At 53.5% G+C, this 24,850-nt stretch overlaps 4 protein-coding genes across 4 annotated transcripts; 1 reads left to right on the forward strand and 3 right to left on the reverse strand.

Annotated features, from left to right (window-relative positions):
- Nucleotides 1–514: 514 nt before the first annotated feature.
- Nucleotides 515–1,211, reverse strand: PODANS_1_7600 (uncharacterized protein; the record flags this gene model as incomplete). Its single annotated transcript, XM_001912947.1, has 4 exons — nucleotides 515–815; nucleotides 881–960; nucleotides 1,029–1,083; nucleotides 1,144–1,211. Coding segments are annotated over 4 exons (504 nt in total), but the record flags the coding sequence as incomplete, so codon positions are not given.
- Nucleotides 1,212–10,878: 9,667 nt separating this feature from the next.
- On the reverse strand, nucleotides 10,879–17,213 carry PODANS_1_7610 (uncharacterized protein; the record flags this gene model as incomplete). Its single annotated transcript, XM_001912948.1, has 4 exons — nucleotides 10,879–10,995; nucleotides 11,089–12,195; nucleotides 12,287–16,921; nucleotides 16,977–17,213. Coding segments are annotated over 4 exons (6,096 nt in total), but the record flags the coding sequence as incomplete, so codon positions are not given.
- A 1,518-nt stretch (nucleotides 17,214–18,731) lies between these two features.
- PODANS_1_7620 (uncharacterized protein) lies at nucleotides 18,732–22,948 on the forward strand (the record flags this gene model as incomplete). The annotated part of the gene is made up of 9 exons (XM_001912949.1): nucleotides 18,732–18,944; nucleotides 19,002–19,511; nucleotides 19,575–20,052; nucleotides 20,123–20,463; nucleotides 20,540–20,863; nucleotides 20,917–21,378; nucleotides 21,445–22,303; nucleotides 22,385–22,618; nucleotides 22,680–22,948. Coding segments are annotated over 9 exons (3,690 nt in total), but the record flags the coding sequence as incomplete, so codon positions are not given.
- A 254-nt stretch (nucleotides 22,949–23,202) lies between these two features.
- Nucleotides 23,203–24,846, reverse strand: PODANS_1_7630 (uncharacterized protein; the record flags this gene model as incomplete). The annotated part of the gene is made up of 1 exon (XM_001912950.1): nucleotides 23,203–24,846. The coding sequence occupies one exon, from the start codon at nucleotides 24,844–24,846 to the stop codon at nucleotides 23,203–23,205; it is 1,644 nt and encodes a 547-aa protein (XP_001912985.1).
- Between the last annotated feature and the right edge of the window lie 4 nt (nucleotides 24,847–24,850).

The following is a 24,850-nucleotide window of genomic DNA, read 5'->3' on the forward strand; positions in this document are numbered from 1 at the left end:
GGCAACACCCGTCACACAATGCCACTCGGGTCAACACGGGTAGGGGGGCACTTCCTTGGTTGACGACGCCGTTGGCGCCAGATCCGGGGTTCGACATGGGAATTCCGACGTTGACAAAGGAGAACCGAAGACTATGGTCGAGAGGTGTTAGTATGATAAGGCTTCCGAGATTAACGGAATAGTCCAACCCACCGGAAGCAACCCTCTGTCCTCACACTCAAGTCCTGAAGCACAAACCAGATGCCAATCTTGTCATCTGGGTCGTTGAGACGGAAGGCACTGGCGGCCAGGCTCCCAATAAGATTTCTTGTAAACATGCCTGATGGCGCGGTTCCGCCGATAGACATGCGCTGCCCTCCGATGCTATAGGACGGTTCGAAGACGCGCGGGGGCCCAAATCCATACGACATGCCCACTTCCTGGGGGTAGTCTCTGAAATAGGGGGCCTGTCCATAACCGCTGTTGGGAGCGCCAACAAAGCCGGCTGTGGTCTCGGGTCAGCAGAAAGAACACTTTAAAATGCATCAACAAGTCTTGCGGATGATTGCGCACCTCCATATGCTGGTTGCATCCCATAAGGACCGACGGCTTGTCCGGGGGGTGGGTACACCTGCCCGTATCCCACATCCCTCGGCGGGATGTTGGAGGGCAGAATGTTTGAGTATGCCGGTGTTGATTCCATCTGAGCATAGGAAGCTGGCGAAGTCGAAGAGATGGAAGGTGAAGCTGTCGTGTGCCGAACAAGATTGACCTCCTTGAGCGCATGTTCGTCCCACAAGTCCACATTCAGGACATACATGCCATACTCGATCTCGCTATCATCCACACATAAGCACTTCAAAAGTCTGACAAGGTTCTGGGCAAGACGACGGTAACTCACTTGCAATCAATTTCTTTGCCCGTGTTCTCGTCCGTCACAATCAGTCGTACACAGGGTGGAGGGGTGATGGGACGGCGGTCCTGTTCAGATTCAATGAGCCGTCATGCCAATCGCGAAGGGGGGATGTAGTCCAACAACACAAGCATACCTTGTCTCCAAAACCACACATTCGTGCACGTTGTGGCTGTTGCACAACATCGAGGCTGTCGCAGGTCGGATTAGTATTCTCCTACCCACCAGACCGGAAGACAGTTCACCCCAACACAGCATGAAGCAAAAAAGGACCCGGCAAATGAGATGACGACTTACGTGTATTTCCTGCCCTGGGCGTCTCGGGAAGAGAAGGGAATCAGGTTCTTCCTGATCTCCTCCAGCTGCTCGGCCGTCAGTGGCGGACGTTCCTGACCCCCCGAGCCTGACTGAGGACTGGCTTCACTCGCCGGGCCGGGCGGCGGAGCTCCTTGCGCCTGGGCTGCCTGTGCCTGAACTAGACCGTCCTGGAAGGATGGAGGGGGCATAGATGGGAGCGGCTGAATCTGATGAGGCGGGTAGGATGACACAGGGTGCGGAGGTGGGTGCATCTCGGTGGAGTAAGGGCTTTGGTGCTGCGGGTGGTGCTGGTGCTGGTGCTGGTGAGAAAGTGGGTGTGGTTGCTGGTGTTGATGGGGATGTTGTTGCTGATGCGGGTGCGGATGCTGATGCGGGTGTTGAGATGGATGCTGATGCATGTTGGGAGGGTAGGGTGGTTGATTCATCTTTTCCCAGATTTTTACAATATCCGTCTTCGCCTCACTGTCCTCGACACTCAGGCCAAAAAGCTTCCAACAAAATTATGGACAGTGTGTGTGTGCGTTCTGCTGTTCTGCTTTGTTGGTGGTGGTGGGAGGTCGTAGCTCGGTGCAGCGCAGCGCAGCGCGGAGACAAAAGTGGGCGCGGCGGGCAAGTCGCGGTCCCGTATGAGGGGCGGGCTGTGTGACTGGGGTCTGAATGCGGCGTGGACAAGGTTCTTGTCTGGTGAGGTTGTGTTGCTTCGCAAAACCTAGCTAGGTTGCCCTCTGGCTGAAGATGGAGCTTCAGGTACCGTGCTGGCTTCACTCACTGCCACGGGTTCGGTGATGTGTTCAACTTGATTGCTTTCTTGCTGGGTTCTGGTGGCGACCAAGGTGACAGCTCGAGGGCGGCGTCTTTGGACTTATATACATATGTCAGTCAGTAGCGGTAAGCTCCCTCACACCCCGGCAGAGTCTTTTCCAGCCAAAGTGAAACAGTAGAAGAGCTGTTGATGCGAGAGTCTTGCGTCAAGCTGGGTAGCTGGGTGCTGTCAAATGCATGGGGGCCCGTCCGAGATCGAGTGGTGTGGAGATTATGATTTGGACGGACAAAAGACGGTGGGTGGCCGGGGGAGCTGGGGCCGGCAAGCTGGGCATTACCCCGGGGCTTAAAGCTACTTACAAAACTAGAGCCCTGGAGCTCAAGAGGCGGCCCGGGGGTGTAAGAAAAGGTCTCCACCACCCTGGACCTTCACACTTCTCCCCTATCCGCACTGGGCGTCTTGTACTGATCCGGTACCTTCTTTCAAGAGGTCCTGATATGATATGATATACCTCGTCTTCGGTTTCTACAGGAGAGACCCGATCATCACGGTGTTTAGTCCCTTTCCTTGGCGCAAAATTATTTCAGCCGCAAGTTAAGGGACTGACTCTTCAACATGCTCTCAATATCGCTTCTTCCCTCACAGTTGCATCACTGCCGTCACAAGGGCCCTTCCATTCAAGCTTGTGTCTCGACCCTGCAAGACGCAAACCTGGTCTGCAACGTTCTCCAAGTGAATGCTATGGAACTCGGAGATAGTTTTGACTCGCCCGAGTTGCTGGTATTGAGCTGGCACAGACGGCGCACTGTCGTCATCCTTGGTTCTTTGTGAGTGAGGTTCCGTTCCCTTGCAAGCCTACCTTCTTGGAAACTTTCGATGGCCGAGGAGAGAGATCATCAGACAACAGGAAGGCCGGAATACACTCACAGACCTCCTGATGCCGTGAGCCCGGTCGGGTCGAGCTGGAGAAGTTGGAGGTACATCAGGTACCTCTCAAAGACAGTGCGCAGAACCCAGGACACAACCACAGAAGCCGGCATGGCCACCCACCTTCGGCACGGTGTCTGTGTGTCGTGCACAGCGGGTGCGGGAAAAGGACTGGGGGGGTCCCCAGTGTGTCCCAGCGAGCTTTACCGGGGTTCTGTTCGCTCAACCAGCTTCACGGGTGGGGTTGAGGTAATGAGAGGTACCCCGAGGCCACCTCAAGGTCGCAGCTTGGAGTTGCTGTGCAGTCGCGGCTGCCATCTGGACACCCGCATGTCGGAATCATCCCTCAGGTGTTGACACTGTGCCGTTATTTGTCCAGTTCTGCTCTTTTTTTCTCCAGGTTTGAGCCCTAATCACCCAGCTTTGGACGAGAGTGTGATTGTCTCGAGTCGTCAGACTAGCAGACCTTGAACCTAGAAGTGGGAAGAAAGTGGGGTTATGGCGGCACTGCTGAATCTGATACCGTAGGGCTGACGACGACAAGACTAGCAGACATCACGACTCAATGTCGTTTCCCAAGAATCTCAACACTGCGATTATGCACAGGCTGCGACAAGTAATGCGCGACACTCAACCTGGCTCCGAGGTGGGCTTCTAACCAGCTTCCTCACCGGTACAGCAACATGAAGCTGGCCTTGCCGCCCCATTGGCTGCTCAGAATCCGGTATATGGCTCCACGGGGGCAGGTGGGCAATCCCACATTGTCGGTTGCCAGTCACAAGATGGTGTTGGTTTAAATTGCAATTAAGCTCCCGCTGCCATCCCTGACAGCTTCATCTATCCACGTCCAGCAGAGGCAGGTCCTCATAGCTATTCTCATGCCCCTCGGCCGGGTTCCGCTGCTGACGGATGCCTCGGGTGCTGCCACCAGTTCCCCTCACCTCTTTCATCACCACTTGGAGAAGCAACGCACTATGCTGGGGGTGTGTGTGCCTCGTGAGGGGTTCGTGAGCGTACAAGAGCGGCGTAATCCCACGGAAAGCTGGCGGCGTTCCTATTCGATGATGAAGACGAACTCTCTCGCAATCTCACTTCTCAAGCAAATCGAGCCGCCTCGTCGAGGAACCGCGCAGACGCGGTCGCGAGAAAGATGAGTGTGACCACCTCCTTCAACCATGAATCCTTGTTCTATGAGGCTATAATTCGTGCGACATAAAGGTTCACAGCTTCCTTCCACCCAATCAGAGAAAGTTCGACAACCACTTGGACCTGTCTGCAAGCGCACATATTTCGAGCTGCTGCTCCGTAATCGCCGCAGGACCCCCCGCAGCTGCCAGAGTTGAGTCCAACATACAATCTATCAGCTACCTGGTCGGGTCGTCCTCGATATTGGGCCCCCTCATCTAGACATCTTGGTTCGGGCTGCCAGGGAAGAGAGATCAGCTCTCGATCCCCAGAAGGCGACCGTCAACGGCCTGCTATTTTCCAAGAATAGCACTGGCCGTAATTATATCGTATGCTGGAGAGCATCTCGCGTGACTAGGGCCAAAGTTCCTCTGCTCACCGTGACAGAGACGGCAGGTCTAGAAGAGTCCCTCCACTAGACCTATATTGCACATCTTCCTATCCTTGATTCTAGCCGCGGCGCGGAATTCGAGCTTTAAGGCGACGGTCTACCCTCTCACTGCCTGTTCACACCATCACGACGGCGGTAGGTGACGAGGGGCGTCCCGAGAAGTGTGCCAGGCACTCTATAAGTTCCAAAATTGGGGTAATAAATATTCGCTTGTCAAAGGAAGCATTCCAACACAGTGCCGTTGCACACTGTCTCCATCGACAAAATGTGGATGGATGAGGTGTCTGTGTGGCGCCAGGCGGGGGTCACTCAGGCAGTCACTGACAGGCGGCTGCACAGCGCCGTAGCGACAGCGGTGCCAGGGCACGCTAAGCACATCGTATGGCGCCTTCCGGTGCCAAGAATCATCAGGTTTGGAGATCCCCCAAGCAAAGAACCCCAAAGGAGGGCCGTAACGGCCACAAACGGTAAACTCGACAGTTACAAGAAGCCAAAAGCGGTCGTCTGAAGTCCCGGATCGCCAGCAAAGCACCGGTGCACCTGCAGTCGAAGCGTGCGTCATGCAACCTTGTATTGTCTTTTTACAAATCACTCGTCTCGCCTGCCCGTCACCCGACCGCGTGGGATGGATGGAACTGACAGCTGAAGACGGCCTCGCCCACCGAGCCACGGACGCCATGGAAAACAAAGTACAGACAGGAACAAGAGATATCGTCAGATGCGCCGACATCTCGGGTGCCACACACGACTTGCATGCAAGCATCCCTGCATGCGGCAGAAGACATTAGGAGGACGGCCAAGCACATGTCAGGATCCATCACTCGTGGTAGTCCACGCCCAAGGGGACGGTTAACGACGAGCCGACTACTCAGCCACCATCAATATCTTGAGATTTCAAGCGAGCGCCTGCATATCTTCAATCCACAACGTAGGGAGCCATGGAGCATAGCATCCTCCGCGGCTACGGGTGCCCAGCCTAATTCATGCTCCCCAATACCTTGTATTCACTCCAAGATGTTGACCCTTGAGATAGTCCCTAGGACTTTTTGTTCATGGCTTTTGCTTGGAATCACCAATTTCTACCAACCAATGACATTGTCTTGTATGCCAAGCCTTCGACACACCCTTTACCATGACTGTTGACAACCACCAAAGACATCTGCTACCGCAACGCAAACTCAGACCCTTCACTTCATCATCTTCGATACCGCGCTCTCCGGGTTTGACGTTAGCTGACGAGAGAGACGTTGGGCCTTGGCATGCTACACTGAGGGAAAATCGAAAGCTTCCAAAGGTTCCAGATCCGTGCACTTCAAACAGTCCGGGAACTCCCTTTCCATGCGCATTTATGCGACATCACTCAACCGACGCCAGAACCCGCTCTTGCGGCACCGGGTAACACATTGACATTCATCAGGCCCGGATATGTCGCGGTGATCCGAGATTTTCTGTCCCCCGCACAACCTGGGAACATCGTCGAGAGCCATGGTCAGATCCTCAAAGCTACGTCCCTCTCCCTCTGCAAAAAGCGAGCGTCAACTCGCGCCCCCGCTGCATTGATGAGAATCCAGTTTAGGCGCGAGAGGGTCGACATCCCTGTTTGCCGGCTCGAGTAATGCGCAGATATGTACTGTGCAATACATACATACATACCTACATACCTACATACATACATACGGCTTCCGATCTGCAGTCAGCCAGCAGTCAATCGACACCAGTACGTGTTTACCTCCACTTGGTTTCATTTGGATTACTGGGTGAGCAACTCCACCTCGTGCCGTCTCACAAGCCCTCACTGACCCGTCTGCTAGATAGTGTCTGGCTTGTAAGCCCATCCCAGATAACCCACTCGGTTCCTGCCTGCCAATCTGGGCACCGACTCGCAGTGCTTCTGTGGCCCTCATTTATCCCGAAGTTCTTATCCAGGCACACCTCTACCCCTTCACGGACACCTGTCACACATCGTGGGCCACATGGATCTTCAACGCACTGCTGGTCACGAGCAAGCTTTGGCAAACTGAGTTCTAGCCCCCAAGGCGTGGCCCCCTGTGAGCAGGATTTGGGCGTATGTTCAGGAGCCTACCCTCTTCAGCCTATACAGTTCATCGAGCGGTGTAGGGACACGGCAAGCATCTTGTTTCTATAATTTATCATTCACTTTCGTCTCTTCCCGCTTTCCGCTTCCCATTATTTGGGTCATGGTAAATGCCAACGACAAACACCCCATCGTGCCGCGGATTTAATCACGGTATCCATGTCCCCATTGCTTTGAGGGTAGCTGCCTTGTGTTACTCCTCGCTCAGCGCCACAACGTGGGATGTCGGGTGTGGGAAGGCCTTATGGAAGCGTTCTGGGGGGTTCAACGAACAAAGTGTCACGGGCTTTGGTGATCCCCGCCCAGCTGGCTTATTGCCCTCTTGTCACTCTCGCCCTTGAGCAGAACGGCAACCTTGTCTTGATAAGAGGACCCCTCCTCATGGAGCCCACGCCCCCTTTGCCACTCTGCTCTTTTGTTTCTCACTAGCAGGACACTGCAGAGGTGCCTTGGCCAAAGAGGAAGTCGTCTTCGGGACTTGGCTGCTCTGAATGGGGCCGGATTCGGTACCAGGATGGCGATTCTCTGGTTCTTGAGGCCGGTGGAGAAGCATCTTGTCCAATGGCGATCCCATTTCGCGGTGCAACCGCTGACTGACCGGCCACACAAGCCTACTGACCAGCTCAGGCTCATCCGACCACGACAGCTATAAGATCAGACAGCAATAGCAGACAGTAAAGTGGTCTGGTGCCCTCAACGTTGGTGCCACACAGTGTGTGTCGACCTCCGTTTTCATAGGCGGAGAGAGCAGGCATCCTGGTCTGTGGGATCACGCGCAGTGAGCAGCACCCCCTTTGTGGACAGGAGAAGCTTCAAGATGGTGGGCCTGGGTATGGATTGGTGCTTAGAACGCGGGGAAAATCATACCGCTTGCCCTGAAGATGAGGCCTCTGTGGTGGCCATGCGGTAGAGGACCCAAGCAAGTGATGAGCGAGCCAAAATGCTCGATCCGGGCTGGGAAGCAACGGTCGTGAGGAGGGCAGGCCGACAAGCGCGGGAGGCTTCCACCCAACAGATCTCAGACTCTGGGTCGACCCGCAGGTCTTGGTTGGTTTTGACCCAGACACTTCTCGCTCATGACTGCCGCATGGAGAACAAGATGGATTCGTTGAAACAGCTCCAGTGGTTACGCTCGGTGACTGGTGAAGCAATGATGGTTGGGGTGGGTGTTTACGGTTGTGAAAATCCTTCGCCTGCGTCTGGCCCAAGTCATGACCTCTTTTGAGTCGTGGCAAACGGGGCGGGTGCTCCCTGGGGCACATGTGTCCCAGACTCGACAAAGTTTGGCTCACCTCCTATCTGGCGATATTGCACCATATCAGCCACCCTTATCAGTTCAACGTTTGGTTTTGCCAGCTGCAAGGAACGGGGCTCACCTAACCCTCTCTATTTATATAGCTTTTAAAGCCACGCTTTTGCCATTATTATCATCGTTTGTTAGCCGAGAATATCTAGAATTTTGGGACTGTCTATGATTCCTACATTTTCAGCTATCGCACCGTTGCTTGTTTAGTGGTGGACTTCCCTGGACGAATGGAGCCTCTCTCACATAACCAACCAACTTACCATAATCGGCAAATTCCTCGCTTTTTTCTTAACATGACGTTCCTTCGAAAAAACCGTTGAACTATCCATTGAGTCCGTGCGTTGCTACTGATCTTCGAATTTGGAGCAACTACATCTGATCTGCATTAACGCAATGCTGCGCGCCCAGGCTGAACGCACAGATGCTTACACCCCACGGACGACGACGATAACCGAACTCTCTGGGTCTGACGGGAAAGAACTTCCAGAAGCTTGATGATCTTCATCACCTGGGGGGGAGGGGGGGGATCATGATGAACGGCATGAAAGAGCGCCGAAGAGATGGTGCGGTGGTCGGCGGTCACGACATACAAGTTGCGTGAGGGAGAAGATGGGGGGGGAAGGGTTGAGGTCGTGCCACCCCCTGGCCGAACGATTTACAATCATTGACTAGACTTTACCTTGATGAAGATCACACAGGTTTGGGTTGGTGATGACAATTCACTTATATTTCTTTACTACATACTTACACCGAAGGCTTGCGGGGATTTTTTAGTGAAAGTGTACCACGTCGCCTAGCTAGCGAGCTGGGATTATCATACGGGTAGTGCTGCTCCGTTAGAAATCGACAAACTACACACGTACTCGGAAGATCTCCCTTTTCAGCCTCATAAGACGAGGTGATTTCCTGAATTAGGACATCGCGCACAGAGATATGCTGTGAGGCAGGTCCACTTTGGGATTCCACGATCGACGCCTCGAAACTGGAGACTACCTACTTTCTTGATTGTTGGACAGTTCACTCGGGAACGAATTATGAGTGAGCACTCGGAATGCTACTCTCTTCTCTTGCCGATGAAGGCGGACGACTAGATACCCTTCGGCTCGACGGAGCTTCGCACGATAGAACACGGCCTTTTTGTCACGAACCGAAACAGGAGGATGGGCGTAACGCAAACGAATCGGCCCACCTCAGAGTCGAGTCTGGAAGATGGCATACCGAGCCCGAGGCCGAACCTGAGGCAGGTCAACTTTGGCGATACCACAGTCTACTCTGTTTAGATGAGTAACCTGATAGGCATCCTGCTGTCTGTGTTCAGCGTTCCCTTCAACCGGATCTTCCCTTCACGGCACCACGGTCAGACTTCTCGAAACAAGAGTTCTGTCATCACCACCCACTTCTTGTTGAGTTCCGGCCAAGTCCATCATCGATCGAAACACTACCACCCACTCAACCACCCAACAACACCCAGCTTCTGGTAGAATAACACACGCACGAAACCACGATCACGAACAACCAGAAACAAAACCACAGACCCCCCACCCAAGCCCTGTCCTCAACGTCGTTCTCTTGCGGCCACCGGTGGCTATGATCTCTCTCCTCATACCGCTCCACCTCAGCTATGACGATGTCAAATCCGTCACCTACCTACTTCATCCATAACCGACCTCGTCATGAAACCCGAGAATACCGAGGTAGGGGAAACCATTTCGAGACCGCCACTATCCGAAAGGGTTGGACACAGACACTCGGGTACAAGGCTAAAGACAGATTGGGTAACTAACTCGATGGCTATTTGAGGAGGATATGACGGGGAAAACAAGAAACAAAACAGGCGTCATCGACGGTAACAACAACGACACGGCCAGACTGATCTCTTGCCAGGGTGAGGGTGGTGACGCAATGAGATATACGGATCGGGTGGGCGTGTGTCCATGGCGGAAGAGGGATGGTAGGGGAGGGGGTAAGTGATATCCTTGGTTACTTGAGTGGACTTGGTTGACTTGGCTGTGTATCACAAACAGTTCTTCAAAGGGGTTGACGTGGGCTTTCTTTTGACTTGGACAGTGGCCGCCTGGTCTCACAGAAAACACAGGAAAACCCAACAATGTTAAGTTCTCGTAATCGAAAACAGAGATAGATGTGTAATGAAACCAAGACACAAAGAAGGCGGCCTAGAAATCAAAAAGTGCCAGTAATTTCCCTCCAACTTCAGCAACTCAAGTTGTCTTCCAGCCCACCCTCTTCCTCATCCCTCATCTAGCCAAAACTTCAGCCCTCCGTGATGAACATTCAACGCAAAATCACAATATCACTCGGGCCCAACCTGTGAAAAGCTTTGATGTGTGTTATATAATCTCCATTTGTATCTCTTATTCTTACTCTTCCTTTCTCCCTACCCCTAAATAAATGTTATTACACTGTCTCTTAAACCCCCCCTCTCTTTCTCTCAAAAATCACCACAACATCTCTTCCCTCCCATCCCACACACACACAACACAAAAAAATCAAAAGAATATCGCCCCCATTCCCCAACCAACCCCAAAACCTCCCCCAAAAGAAGACAAGGGAAAAAGAAAGAAAAGAAAGATTCGAAGAGCATTTTTCCCCGGGATATCACTTTTGTCCATTGTTGTTTCCACTCTCACCACCACCACCACCGCGGCCGCCGCCACCAACCCCTTCCCCCAAACCCCCACCATACCTTCCTTCTGAAAATACAACAAAAAATCACCTCGAAAACAAACAAAAAAAAGATTCAACGCCATGCTCAAAAATTTGCGTCTCTTCCCCCCTTCCCCCCCTCCTAACCCGCCATGCCATTTACCTGCCCTTTTTGTAGTGTGCGTGTGTGTGAGTGTTGCTGATATAAAGAAAAAAAAGATAATCTTGCAATGTGCGTGAGGGTGTGATCTGTAACCTCAAGCCCACCTGGTCTCGTAGAGGTATAATAATCAGACAGATATGAAATGGTTTATCAGTCAAAACAGACACAAAAAAATCAAGAATCTGCCAACTTGGCAAAATGCTTCGACCAGATCCATCCCACCGTCCCCCGGGGGTCGTCTTGATTCCTCGCAAGCCAGAGTTCACCTTTTTCGGCAATGACATCAAAGATCTAAGCAAAACCACCTGGTCAGCATTGTGTTCATCTGGCCGCCGAAACGCCAGAAAAGGTGGAAACCAGAAAGAAAAAAAGAAAAAAACTTACTTCGCCAGCCTGGTACGTCAAATAAGGGTACCCTGCCTCCATCTTCGACGTCTCAATGTGAAACTCAAACAGCGAAGCCGCCAGCCAGAGCACTCTATACCCGCTGTCGTCCCTGCTCCGCTGCGTGCTAGATGCCCGTGACATCACCTGTGGGGGGTAAAACTCCTCTGCGTCGTCCGGTGGCAGCGCGGAGTGGAACAAACCCGACAACCGCCGTGTGTCCCCCGTACTATTACTCGGTCCAGGGTAAGCCGAGCTGTTGTAGGTCGAGTTTGAACCCCGCCTGCTTGGCCCTCCTCCTGCCATGGCCGAGGTCATAACAGTCGACTCTGTGCTCTGCCTTGGAAGACTGTTCGAGTCAAAGCTACGTCCCGTGCCTGGACGCATCGGTAGGCCGACAGCTGACCTCGAGTTGGGGTCAGAAGTGATCGGTGAGTTGGAGCTCACCCGGGCATGGCTGCCATTGATACCAGAGTAATAGTCTCGGTAGTAATGAGCCGGGCTGGGGAGCGCACTGCTTGCTGGCGAGAGACTGAACTGGCCACTGTTGCGTCTCACAAAGTCCGGAGTTGGCAGTGTAGGGGCGTGTTCACTGTTGATGGACAATCCCCTGGAACGAGTTGGCTGGAGGTCGCTCGGCCGAGACTTTGTTCTCGAAAGCAGCGAAGAGCTATCGCCGCCGTCTGTTGTCGAGTGAGAAAACCTAGGTCTCAGCGTAGGATTCAAGATGGCGAGCAACATGGCCCTCTCTTCTTGCAGCGCAAACTCTCGCTGGAAGCCCGACACAATCTCCGACACTTCAGGAACATGGCTCGCATCCTGGAGAGGTGCTTTGACTTTGTCTTGCCACATCTTATACCAGGCTGTTTGGATGCTGATGAACTTGCCAAGACAGATATTGCCAATCCTGGCAGTCATGGCAGAAAGCTTGGGCAGCTCCTTTTTCAGCGTCTCATTCAGAGCCTCATACTGCTCCACAAGCTCTGTCAACTGCTTGTCCACCTTCTTCCCGTTGGCCTTGAGCTGGGCAAACTTCTCATAGTCCAGGCGGCGTTTGGCTCTTTTCTTCATAGCCAGACCAGGGTTGCCGTAGCACTTGATGACCTGCTCAAAGGGTTCAATGACGTGTTTGCGGACATCAGAAAGCTTTTGGGCGTTAGCAACTACAAGAACCTGAATTCGGGGGCGGGCAACTCACATGTCGCTCCAACGCAATCTTCTCAATGTCTCTCATCGAGACATTGAACTGAACCCATTTACTTTCGATGTGAGCATAGTCTCTAGACGGCTGCAGTCGCATCACCAGCTCCATGGACGAGAGATACTGAAGGAATTCGTGCACATAGGTCGACACGTTCCTCGTGTAATACTCAACATCTCTCAGAACCACCTGGAGACGGAGGTAATCATCACCAAACTGCTGCTGCAGCTTCTTGTAATCCTCGTCCTCTGCCGTTTTCGGACTGGTCGCCTGGAGTTTGTCAACCCGTTTTCCAAAAGCCCTGGCAATGCCGCGGACATCCGAATCCTTGCGCTTCCTATTGCTGACGATTTGTCCAACCAGCTCATAATTCTTCTTGGACTTGTTGATCTCGTCAATGGCGTCGATGACGGCCGACCGCGCAGCAACCAATGGTTCCCTGTCCGGATGATCTGCCGGCGTATATTTGAGCAGATGTGTGATAATGTCTGGGTATTTTGTGATGCGCTGCATGGGCTTCACCAACAGCGAGTCCAAATTCCAGGCAGAAGTCAGCTCCTTGGCGACCTCATTACACTCATTGAGCCAGAGCATGACACCATCGTCTTCCTGAATCTGGACGAGGCGTTTGGACGACTGGTCACTGGATCGCAAATACACCTCGTGCACAGCCTTTAGCTGTTCGATGCTCTTTGAGAACACCGGCCCAATAGATGTGAGGCGGTCCTTCTCATCGTCCAGCTCAGGTTTTGCAGAAGAAGTAACAGAGTTTAAGGTAGCTGAATCGGAGTCCTTGATCGACGGGGCAGCCGAAGGGGTGAGAATAGGTGACCGTCGGGCCTTGGGAGTGTACACCGTAGATGCTCCCTCCTTGAACTCGGCAACGAACGCGGCATGAAAAGCAATGATTTCATCCGTGTTCCTAAAGATCAACTTGATCGTCTTGCTGTCCAGGTTGGGACAGGCTTCGGCAGTCCCCTTGTAGATTTCCTCAACCACGCTCATGTCTCTGACAAACGCATCCTCGGTATCAATCAGTTCCCGTATAACCAATTGACGCTGGCGCAGCCTCTTTTGCTCCTCCTGCGCTTCAGCCGATAGTGATGGCCTCTCAACAACAGACTCGGTGAGCGTCTCGCTGTCATTAACCGAAATATTGGACCGGTCGAGTGTTTCAAAAGTGACTTGCGATCCAGAATCGGGTGATAGAACTTCGGACTGTGGCCGCGACTCTTGCTGAGGATGCAGGAAGCTTGTTGGCCTAGTTTCTTGCCCGTACACAGACGTCTCTCGATCATCGTCCACAAACTCAAAGGACGGAGGAGGCGGTGGCTGCCGCTGTGGACGCGCAGCCACATGTTCTTCCTGCGGCTGCGGCACATCCTCGTCGCGCTCTTCTGTTTGGCACTCTTCTTCTTCAGTGACACGGTCCGTTCCCTTTTCATGGGCAGAGAGTTGGTAACTGCTACGCTGCCGTTCGGCCAACATGGGCGGAGTAGCAGCACCGGACCTATCCAGCGGTGACTTGTCCGGGCTGTGAGATCGAAACTCTTCCAAACCAGATTTTTGGCTTTCGTATCCAAGAGACTGCTGAGAATGCGTGCTTTGCAGGCCGGCATTCTGGTCGTCGCTTCCAAAGGAAAAGTCGGTCCAGGCAGAATTCTGACTGAGACGATTCCCAGGTGCCAGCAGCGAGGGGACAGTCAAACTGTGTAATGTGTTTGGTGTCTTTTCGTACTCTGCCAGTGGTGGCTGCGTGTCAAAAGGAGTTCCAGAATCTGACGATGTACATGTTGAATCACGCAACGATGCCACATTGTCACTCAAACGCGGTCCGACATAAAAGTCTTCCAGCCGATCCAGCTTGTCCAGCACAATTCTGGGCTCCTCAAACCGCACCACATCCTCCAAATGCGAAGTTTCCGATGCCTCAATCGTCACATTGCTGGCCGTCTGTCGTTCATCCTGTCGTGGCAGATCTGCTGCCGGCATGGCAACACGAGGCGGGTTGTGGTGCAACGGCCGGAAATCATTTTCTGGGCCGAGAATCGTGACCGTTGTTTCGTAGTTGTCCGAGGTAAATGTGTACGGTCGGGGCACGTACTCATCGTCTTCGTCCTGGCTCGGTGCGGCAGTGGAGGTAGGCTCCGGCTGAAAGTCAGTGCGGGTTGGTGTTAGCTGGGGAGACATCTGGGGCTCCGTGGACGTGTCAAGCGAAATTTTTATGGATACACTGTCGTCATCGACCTTCTCATCCTCATCAAATGGAGATTGATAAGACGCCTTCTTGTGTAATACTGGAACCACGGCCTGCTCGGCCGGCGGGCTAGAGGTTTCATGTTGAAAGCTTTCTGGCACAAAGGTGACTTGCGTGAGGCCAGGCATTGTCATGCCCAAAGCTTCATCTATGGCAGCTGTGTTTTCTGGCCTTTCTGGCTCAGGCTGGTCATCAATTTCGAACTCGGTCGTTGCAGTGCTAGCGGAGCAAGCAGACATGGGTTCTTCCTCTGGTTCCAGATGAGATGACCCAACATTGGGGAAACTGCCTGGTATTTCCAACCTCAGGGGTTCCAACGGGACCGGTGGAGCTGGTGTTGCAGGCACTGGTGGCGCTGGGGAGTCTCCAACCGGCGGTTGCAAATGCGACGATGGTGCCTCTTTCTCGATACCAATCTCCACAAACCTCAAGTTGTCAGTCGATCGAGCCGGCCTTATGGCGGCAGCGGCAGCGGCGGCATTGGCATTGGCGACGGCAGCCATCGTGGCCGCTTCTGCTTCCAGTTTGATCTTGGCCACCACCTCCAGCTCCCTTTTCCTCTTGTCAGCAGCAGCCTGTCTCGCTTCCTTGGCCTGGCTGTCTCTGATGGACTTGCTGTAGGCAAGTTTGATAGTCTCACGGCGCTGTGCAAAGTCAATGGGCCCGACAGAGAGTTTGCGCCTCCGTGTGCCTGATCCTTCTGCTTTTGGAGTGGGCCTCAAAGGTTGTCTCTGGGGTGACGAACCTCGTTCCCGTTCTACGGCTCGCATTCTGGATGCTGCTGTGGTGGCCGTCGCCACAGATTGCCGTGGCCGCGAGCTACGAAGACTGGGTGACAATTTCGGAGGAGTGACAGCAACATGGGCATTCAGCCGGCTGCCTGTCGTGGTTATGCTCGAGGGTGGGCCCTTGCGAGCTGTTGGTGTTTTGATCTGAGGTGTTGAAACCGTCGCACTGGTCGTCGGCGTCCTCGACCGGCTGGATGGTACATGCTGCCGAGATGTTCTCCCGCTGGCAGCTGCGTACTTGAGCGAAGGGGAGTTCGAACGAGTTGAGGCGGGACTGTCACTCTGGTTACTGATCTTCTTCACCATGATAGGGAGACGGGAGGTTGGGGAGGTCGGCGAGGTCGGTGATATCGGTGAGGCCACAGCGGATTCATTGGGAAACTGACGCCTCATTCCCAACTTGGATCCAGCAAAGTCGCTCTGAGCTCGGTTATGGTTTTTGGGTATACTCGTGTTGACGCTTGGATGATCGGAGGCCTGCTGGTCGCTTGGCGCGGCGCCGCGGTACCAGTCGGTGGGTGACGGAGGCTCGATGTCTGGATCTGATAAACTGCGCATCTGTAACCTTGAATGATGAATACTAGACTCGGACGTCCTCCGTGGCCGGGCATTTTCGATCCCAAAGCCGACTGTGGCCGAGTCGTTGTGTTCAGGCAGTATCTCGCCAAACAAGAGGCCGGGCTGGCGGGAGAGGCCTGGTTCCGGTCCTTTGGGCACTGCAGGAATCCTCGGTGAGGCATGGTTGTTTTGCTTGGATGGCTGTGGATGTGACGACGTTGCCGTACGAGGTCGACTGATCCTGCTCGCAAATGACTGCTGATCATCGGTCGGTCGTTGTGTTCCCCGAGTGACAGATGTTCCCCGAACACTAGATGTCCCTCTGCTGGAACCATATGTTGACGAATTGCTCCCCGTGCCAGTGGCCCTTCCATTGGTGCTGCTGGATGACCTGGGCAGTGGCTTTCGAGCCGCTGCCCCGGGCTGTGTGGCGGTCTGGTCAAACTTCTTTTTCATCTCTTTCACACTCGTGGGAAAACTGTTGGCTGCTTTGGACGAACGGTCGTCGACGGGGTTCGACACGGCACGCTGAGTCGGTCGAAGAGCATTGCGGTTCGTGGGGAGCCCTGATGGCCTTGATGCCGTTCCGTTGCCGTTGGAGCGCGTAGAGAGCGTCTGTCGAGAGCTGGACGAGGCCTGGGCCATGAGATCTACGGTTTGCGGGGACTCATTCCTGGGCTGCTGCGCACCTTGGTAGCTACGGTAAAAGTCGTCGGGATCTAGCGAGTCGTCCAGAGAGGAATTGGCAGCAAACGCCTGGAGGTTCGAGGCTGCGGCATGCGAGGCGAGGGGGGGTATTTGGCCGCCGGGTCGGGGGTCTAGGTCTCGGTCGAGATCGGCGCCGGGGTGGAAGTGGTGTTCATAAGGGTCGTAGGGGTCGTGGGAGTGGTGGTGCTGGGTGTGGTGCTGTTGTTGGTATTCGAAAAGCTGCTGGTGATGCTGGGGGTTATGGTGGTGATGGTGATGGTCGAAGAGCTGGCCGGGGCGCGAAGCAGGCGCCTCCTCTCCAAGACTGCCATCGTCCATGGTCTCGCTCCCATCACTCTCAGGTCGTTTGGCCAGTGGTGGAGGTCCGTAAGGTTACGTCGTGGACGGCGTGCATGCAAACGCTCCGTCCGCGACTGGCTGTGCGGAATTCAATGATCATCGAGATCCATCGTCCATAACTGGGCAACTGGACACTGGTAAGTGACTGGGGGGGGGGGGGTGGGGAGGCGGCAGAGAGAGAGAGAGAAGATGTCGGGGCTCGTCGAGGTTGATGTGCTGGCGAGCGCGAGGATTGGCTGTCTGCACAAGCGACTGGGGACAGCCCTGGGCGAACGAAACACCTCCATCAACACCAGGTCCGGGATCCACCTCCATAAGAGCAAAAAAGTACGGGGCAAACGCTTCACTGCACCGAACCCTAGCCGCTCTGCTAGCCAGCTACAAGAGTCAGTGCGCTATCCGTACTTGTTCCTCAGAACCTCTGTGCAATTACGGCGCCTTTCGGGCAGCGGCCTATGGAATATCAATGAGACGACAGAGACGGGACGACACATATATGCTCATATCCTGTGCCATCGTCCGAGTGCGAGCCCTTTTTCTCCTGCTCTCCTTGATGCGAGTTGGTCATACCCATCCATCCTGGGCACTTTGGCAAACTTTATTTTCTTTTTTCTGTTTTGAGAAGAATGTGTTGCAGTGTTGCAGTGTTGCAGTGTTGCAGTTGGTACATAATCAACAGGGACAAGCTGCCTCGCGATGTCAGCTTGAGGGAAGTTGGAGGGGCGTTGGTGGATGACAAGAAAGTCTTGGAATTACCCAGGCTATCGGTAAGGTTTCTCTTCTACCCGGACCCCCTGTAGATGTCCTCTACAACCTTAGGTGTATCCAATACTACTTACCAGCTGCCCGTTTGGGGATCAGGCTGATGTGCTGACCTTCTGCGGCTGCGCGGCTTGTGTTGGCCGGCATCAACCGTCTCTCCACTCCTCGAACAATTCGAGAAGATAGGAATACGACCTTTTTCTGGGCTCTATCCCATGTGAGTATCGAAAGGGATTCAAAGTGTTTGATGGTGTAGGTAGCTAGCTGTGCTGCTGCCCAGAAAGCGGGGGCCATCCATCATGATCGTGTAATTGCCCGTTCTGTCTCAACGGTGCAGTGGGGATTGAACAGGGGGTCTGCGGCGGGTTTTCGGCCGATTCTGTAGAAGATACATAACTTGGCATGGCATCCGAACTTTTTTGCTGATGTTTTGTTTTCTCTCATCCGAATCCTCCTCAGTTCATAGCAGTTGACTGTGTGGACGAACAGACATGTGAGAGAAGGCCCCTGCCCGTAGCGGGGCACCAGGGGTGGGATGTTTCCATCCATGAAGATGATGAATTCGAGCCAACAACAGATCCAACGAATCGCAAATGCTGAAGGGACAGGCATGAATACAAGTCAACCCTGTGTGGCTGCCCAATGACGCACTGTTCAACCAGCTGTGCCGCCGAGATAACCTTGACTGCCCGACCCTTGAGCTTGACCAGCTGTGACTGGCCGCCAAGCTTAAGCTCTCTCTCTGACTTCTTGACCCTTCGTGGCCGAGACTGTACACCCGGAGCCTGAACTCCTAGAGCAGGTGTGGCGTAGGGCCATGAGGTGAGAAGGAACCAATACATCCAGCTCAGAATAAAAATATTTCAGGTTGCCGGTAAAGCAGGAGAGACGACTTGTCGCAGACCGTTTGAGGCTTGAGCCACACGCCGCCACACGCCGACGCGCCGCCAGTCACACAACATCTTGAACACCAGGAACCAGTGCCGCTCGCCCGCCTCGGTATTAATTGTCGCTTTTCAACTTTTCGTGACTTTCCCACGCGCTCCATATCCAATCAACCGAACGGACACACATCCGTTTTCACTCATTCATCCCCGGCCAACTTCCCCGGCCCGCCCACCCACCACACCACGACAGCCCGACTCCCACCACTCCCACCACTCCCTTCAACGGATTATCCCGAGTCCTGGATCCTGCGACCCCACGACCCAATCAGCCACCAGCACATGTTTGGTCGTTGCTGGTTGGTCCTGAGCTCTCAGAAGCCGTCATCTAATTCCCTCAGAAATGCCTGGACTAGGAAACTGGACTAGGAGGACATCTTCGACACTTTCCAATCATGACAACTATTCTTGCGTCAAGACCGGCCAAAGGGAAGAGGAGTCGAGACAATAGCGGCGAACTAACTCGCAACGGCTCTGCTGATCACCCTGCAAAACATCAGAGGACCGGGCATGAACCACGCGATGCCGTTGTCAAGCATGCGCTGTTGAGTCAGTACTATTCTGAGACACAAACATTACGACAGTACGCACTGTCGAAACTGCCAACCTCTTCACGCATCCGGCGCAAGAAAATCGCAACAGTAGGGCTTTCTGGCTCTTCTGTCCAGAAGTCTTCAACTGAAGAGGAGACTATCTTGGGAGAGCTGCTGGACACAACAGTTGTTGCCTGGCGCCACGATGCCACCGCGAGAAAGAACAGCTACCGCTGGGAGAAGTGGATTGCCTTCTCGCAGAAGGGGAAAGGAGATGAATCCTATGTGACCTTGTCAGATGGACTGAGGAGGTCCATGTACTCGCAATCCGATGTAAGTCATAGAGAGTAGTGGAGATTCGCATAGTCCACCAACTTACATGGCCGTCTGTCAAAGATTGTAGACTTTGTTATCTGGCTTCTTTTCTCCCAGCAGGAGGCTGGTGTCCGGTTGAAGCATTTGTTATGCGACGGCTTTCGGAGAAGTGTAAATGAGAATGCTCATCCGAAGGAGGCAGCCGCCCCAAGCAAGCCAATCCCCGGGCTCTTTGCAGTAGAACGCAATCAGCAAGTAGAAGCCCTCAGGGAAAAGCCATGGCCACAGCTTCTCATGCTCTTGGGCAAAGAAGGGGAGCGCATCATGATCGACCTGCTTGTCGACTGTGCCATTTTCCGGGCTGTAAAAGCAGGCAAGGGCAACATGCAACAGCTTTGTGGGATTCCCATTTCAGAACTGAGCCCTTTGGAGGCAAAGCCCATCGACAAAGAAAATCCCATGCGCCCCTCCGAGATCTCTTTTGTCAGAAGCCGTATGCTCTATGCCAGAGCTGCTCTCAATGCTCGTGGCGCTGTTCACTTTGGCTTACGTCACATCCGTGAGTGGCCCTTTTTACCCCTATTTGGGAGTTGCCAAGACAAAAACTAACCCCTGAGTTTTTTGTCTAGATGTGTTGAACAGGTTTCCATATAAGGCACCCACCCCCACCGAAGAGGATACTAACCACGGGAATGTGGTGCATATCTTGGTGTACATGTTTCCCCGTCAATTTGGGCTGCATAATCCATTTACGTCGGTTGTGGACCGCCAGAAGACAACTCAGAGGTTCCAGGACTACACCCTTCGTGAAGAGGAGATAGCCGAGAAGTTTTCCAAGTTGGATACGCCCGGAAAGCCTATCAGGCACGTTCCCAAGAGACTCAGAGGGCAGGTCCAACATCTTGTCGAGCGACTTCAGATATTGCACGGCCGTTGCGCATATGCCGAGATGATGAAGCACTATTGCCCAGTAGGCTGTCCCGTCCCAATTCAGCTAGTACCAACGCTCACACTCTTAGGTACCTGGCTTGACAGAAAGCCGTAAGATGGGTTCCACTTCCATGGAAAGGTCATTAGTTTCATCATCAAGGTCAGCTGGCGAAGCTTCTCGGGGCAAGAAGAAGACTCGGCAGAATGCAGCCCCGGATTGGAACTTGAAGTACAGCTCTCTCACGGAGTTGGCAACTCCAACATCGTCTGTCTCGGCCTTTTGCCAGGCTATACTAGCCAAGGTGATCCCCAATGAGTTCTGGGGCCAGGGCGACGCACAAGAGCACAACAAGGCCTGCCTTCTCAAAAAGGTCCACGAGTTCATTCATCTGCGGCGGTTTGAGAGCATGTGTCTGCATGAGGTCATGCAGGGAATGAAGGTAAAATAATCTCTCTGCACATCTTAGAACGCGGTATGCTAACTGCTTTCCAGCTCCAAGATATCGACTGGCTCGCACCTCCTGGACTAGCCAACCAAAAATGCTCGCAGTCAGACATGCAGAAACGAACCGAAATCTTTTACGAGTTTCTCTACTACCTGTTTGATTCATTCTTGATACCCTTGATTCGAAGCAATTTCTATGTCACTGATTCCAGTGTTGACAAGTATTGTCTGTTTTTCTATCGGCATGACGTCTGGCGGTATGTTGCCGAGCCTGCCATGGCCGCGCTCAAGACCAGGATGTTTGAGGAGGTCAGGTTGGAAGATGCTTTACGGATCTTGGGGTCCCGCAAACTTGGACTTGCCCACCTTCGGCTGGTTCCCAAGGAAACCAACATGAGACCTCTCATGAATTTGTCACGTCGGACTCTGCGGCCAGGGGGGAAAGCTGGGTTGAGCTACAGTATCAATACTAATTTGGGGCCGGTGAATTCGGTGCTCAAGCTTGAGAGGGTGTGTGAAAACCTTTCTTGAGATTGGACCTTTAAGCTAACGAAACAACAGACACGAAATGCCGAGCGTCTCGGATCTTCCCTCTTCTCAGTGAGCGACATCTACCCCCGCATCAAGGCATTCAAAACCTCCCTTGGCCAAGGAAACCACAAGCTCTACTTTGCCAAAGTTGACGTCACGGCCGCCTACGATACCATCCCCCAAGACGCCATGATCAAACTACTCCGCCAGATCCCCAAGCAAGCCTTTTACAAAATCAAGAAACACGCCGAAGTCAGCCCCCTCGAAATGGTCCTTGGCAAAGGCAGCACTGCCAAAGCCGCCAGCCGCTGGCCTTCGGTAGCCCAACCAAACAAAGACCCCCTCCCCTTCTCCCAACTCATCGAGACCACTCTCGCCCCGACCAAAAAAGACACCATCTTCGTCGACCGCTCCAACGCCCAGAAAACCCACAACACCCGGGACCTGATGTCTCTATCCACGTCCCACATCAAAGACAACCTCATCCGCATAGGCAAGAAACACTACCGCCAAAAATCCGGCATCCCTCAAGGCTCGGTGATTTCCTCCGCCCTCTGCAACTACTTCTACGCCGACCTCGAGCGCACCCACCTCTCCTTTTTGTTCTCCGATGACAACACCAACGACAGCCTGCTCCTCCGGCTGATAGACGACTTCCTCCTCATCACCACCTCCCTCCCCAAAGCAACCCAGTTCATCACAACAATGCACTCTGGCGTCCCCGCCTACGGCGTAACCGTCAACCCTTCAAAGTCCCTCGTTAATTTCCCCGTCACCATTAACGGCACCACTCTCCCAACCTTACAATCCAAAAACAACAACAGACCAGCTCAATTCCCCTACACGGGCCTATTCATCAACACCAAAACTCTCGAAATCTCCAAAGATAACACCGCTCTTACAGGTAACCCTAAAAGCGGTATTGACCCCCGTCCTTCTGTTGTTGTATTACCGTGATACAAAAATACTAACAAAGCATTTATAGTCTTCAACTCTTTAACAGTAGAACACACCCGCCGCCCAGGCCGCAACTTTTCCCGCAAGGTCCTCGCCTCGTTCAAGCTCCAGTCCGGCATCCACCTTTATGATACCAGCCTCAACTCGAGGCCCAAGGTGCTGGCCAACGCGTTTGCCGCCTTTGGGGTCTGCGCCAGGAAGATGTGGGCTTATGGGAGGTGTATGGGGAAGAAACGACAGCCCGGTGGGGGGGTTGTTAAAGGTAGTTTATATCTTGGTGTAGACACGAAAGTGTTGGGTTTGCTGACACAAAACGGGGATAGATACTATCAGGTCATTGATTGATGTTGCGTTTCTGCTGCTGACGAGCAAAAGCAGAAAGGAGAGGTGGCCGGGGTATGAGTGTATGGTTACAAAGGGGGAGGTGGCGTGGTTGGTGATGGTGGCTTTTAGACAGGTTCTTGTTAGGAAGCAGACGGGATACAGAGAGGTTGTGGTTTGGCTGCAGGAGGAGACGGTCAACTTGTCGAAGGGGAAGAAGGGGGTTGGTGTTGCGGGTTTAATCAAGATTGTTAGGGGAGTTGGGATCTGATGGTTGAGATCGGAAGTTTGTTGGAAATGCTAGCAAGTGCGTTTAAAGCATGTTTATAATGCACATGTAGGAAGATTGAAATCGATAGATAATCTATGTCTGTACTGGTCTATCGCTAACCCAGATATGTTTGTAAATGCCTTGAACCAAGTCCAGCTACTTCCCATCAAGTCTGTTTTATGTATATGCCCTTTATCCGCTACACCTTGACACCCGACCATTAACACACCAGCATCATCCTCTCTCACACCTTCTCAAAGTTTAAGCCCGCTCTCCCACCACCTGCCTTCAGGTCCCCACCACCATCTCAAGCCATACTCCTCGTCCAACCTCCACACATTTCCATTATTCCCTCCCAGCATATCTCCATAACCCAAGATCTTTACCAACCATCTCACCGGCGAGAACGGCACAGGCTCAAACAACCAGATCCCCGCCCTGCTCATATCATCAACAAGCCCCCAACCAGTCAACTGAAGCCACACAGCAACAACAACCAAGTTCCCTACCCTCCTCCACCTCGTCGAAAAGTTCCTCTCAATGAACCCCCTAAAATACTGACAAACAAAGCCCTGAACCAGCACCCCGACGCCCTGAGTGGCAAAAAACATAATTGGCGTCCAAAACTTGGTCGTAGGACTCATAGACGTCAACCCGCCACAGGCATGCATCAGCCCCGACAAGAAAAACGCAATCAACACCGTAACCACCGTCTTCGCCCTCGTCGGCTTCTTAGCCCGTCGCTCCTTATCATTGTCATACCCCTTTCCATTCACCTCCCCGTTGGTATCCCTCACCCTCAAAGCAGGCACCGTCTCCCCCGTAGTCACCACATCAAAAACCCACTCCCCCGCCGCCGCGAACCCCCTCCTAAAACTCTGATGCCACCACGCCCCCCAAAACCCAGCCAGCCCTTTCTCCTTCACCATGTGAAACCCCCCAAACAGACTCGGATACTGCCACAACTCCCCCTGCACCCCCAACAAATCCAACCCCCCCTTCCCAAGCACACAGTAATTAACCAACTGATAAATCGAATGAAAATAAAACAATCCCGCCGCCACCCCCGTAATCCCCAAGATGCTCCTCCCCAAGCTCACCACCCCCATCGGCACCCCCTCCAGCGCCGAGGGCAAACTGTTGATTTTCCAATGCGACGCGTGCACATACTCGGGCCCCAAAACAATATACGGATCCGCCCTCCCAAACGTAGTCCACACATCAATCACCACCCAACTCCACCCAACCTGCCACAACCGATCCCTCACAAACTCCCTCCCCGTCTCACAAACCCAATACCCCTGCCTCGTCACCTTTTCCATCCTCCCCATCTCAACCGTTTGTCCCTGGCCCCCTCCCGCTGTCGGAAACGGCGGGGAGGGTATAGTACTAACAGCATAATTCCACCCCACCCCCCTAAAATTCAACTGCAAATCCCCCGCCCATCCCACCCTCTTCCACCAACTCCCCTCCTCAGGGTAAAACTCCCATGTATACCCCCCCGTTTCCCCATCTCTCACAACACGCGCAGCATCCCACTGCGGCCGTGTAAACAACACCAGCGTCAACCCCCACACCGTCCCATGACAGGCAATCAACCCAACAGCATAACCAATCGCGACGTTGGAACCAGAGGTGGTGAGTAGGAGTGTGTAATCGATGTACACGATCAAAAAGGCGACCACCCACCTAAGGGAATATAGCCAGGGGCGGGATTTATGTGGGATGGAGAGGTAGAGCAAGGGGAGGAAGAGGGTGCCGAAGAAGGCGGAGGGGAGGACGAGGGGTTTGATCTTTCCGAGGGAGAGCTGGGTGTAAAAAAGGGTGCGGAGGTGAAAAATTTGAGCGGTGGGGAGGTGGTAGAGGGGGTCGTTGGGGTTGAGGGTGGTGGTGGTCATGGTT

Source organism: Podospora anserina, chromosome 1 (assembly GCF_000226545.1).
Source record: "Podospora anserina S mat+ genomic DNA chromosome 1, supercontig 1".
Classification (NCBI taxonomy): Eukaryota; Fungi; Ascomycota; class Sordariomycetes; order Sordariales; family Podosporaceae; genus Podospora; species Podospora anserina.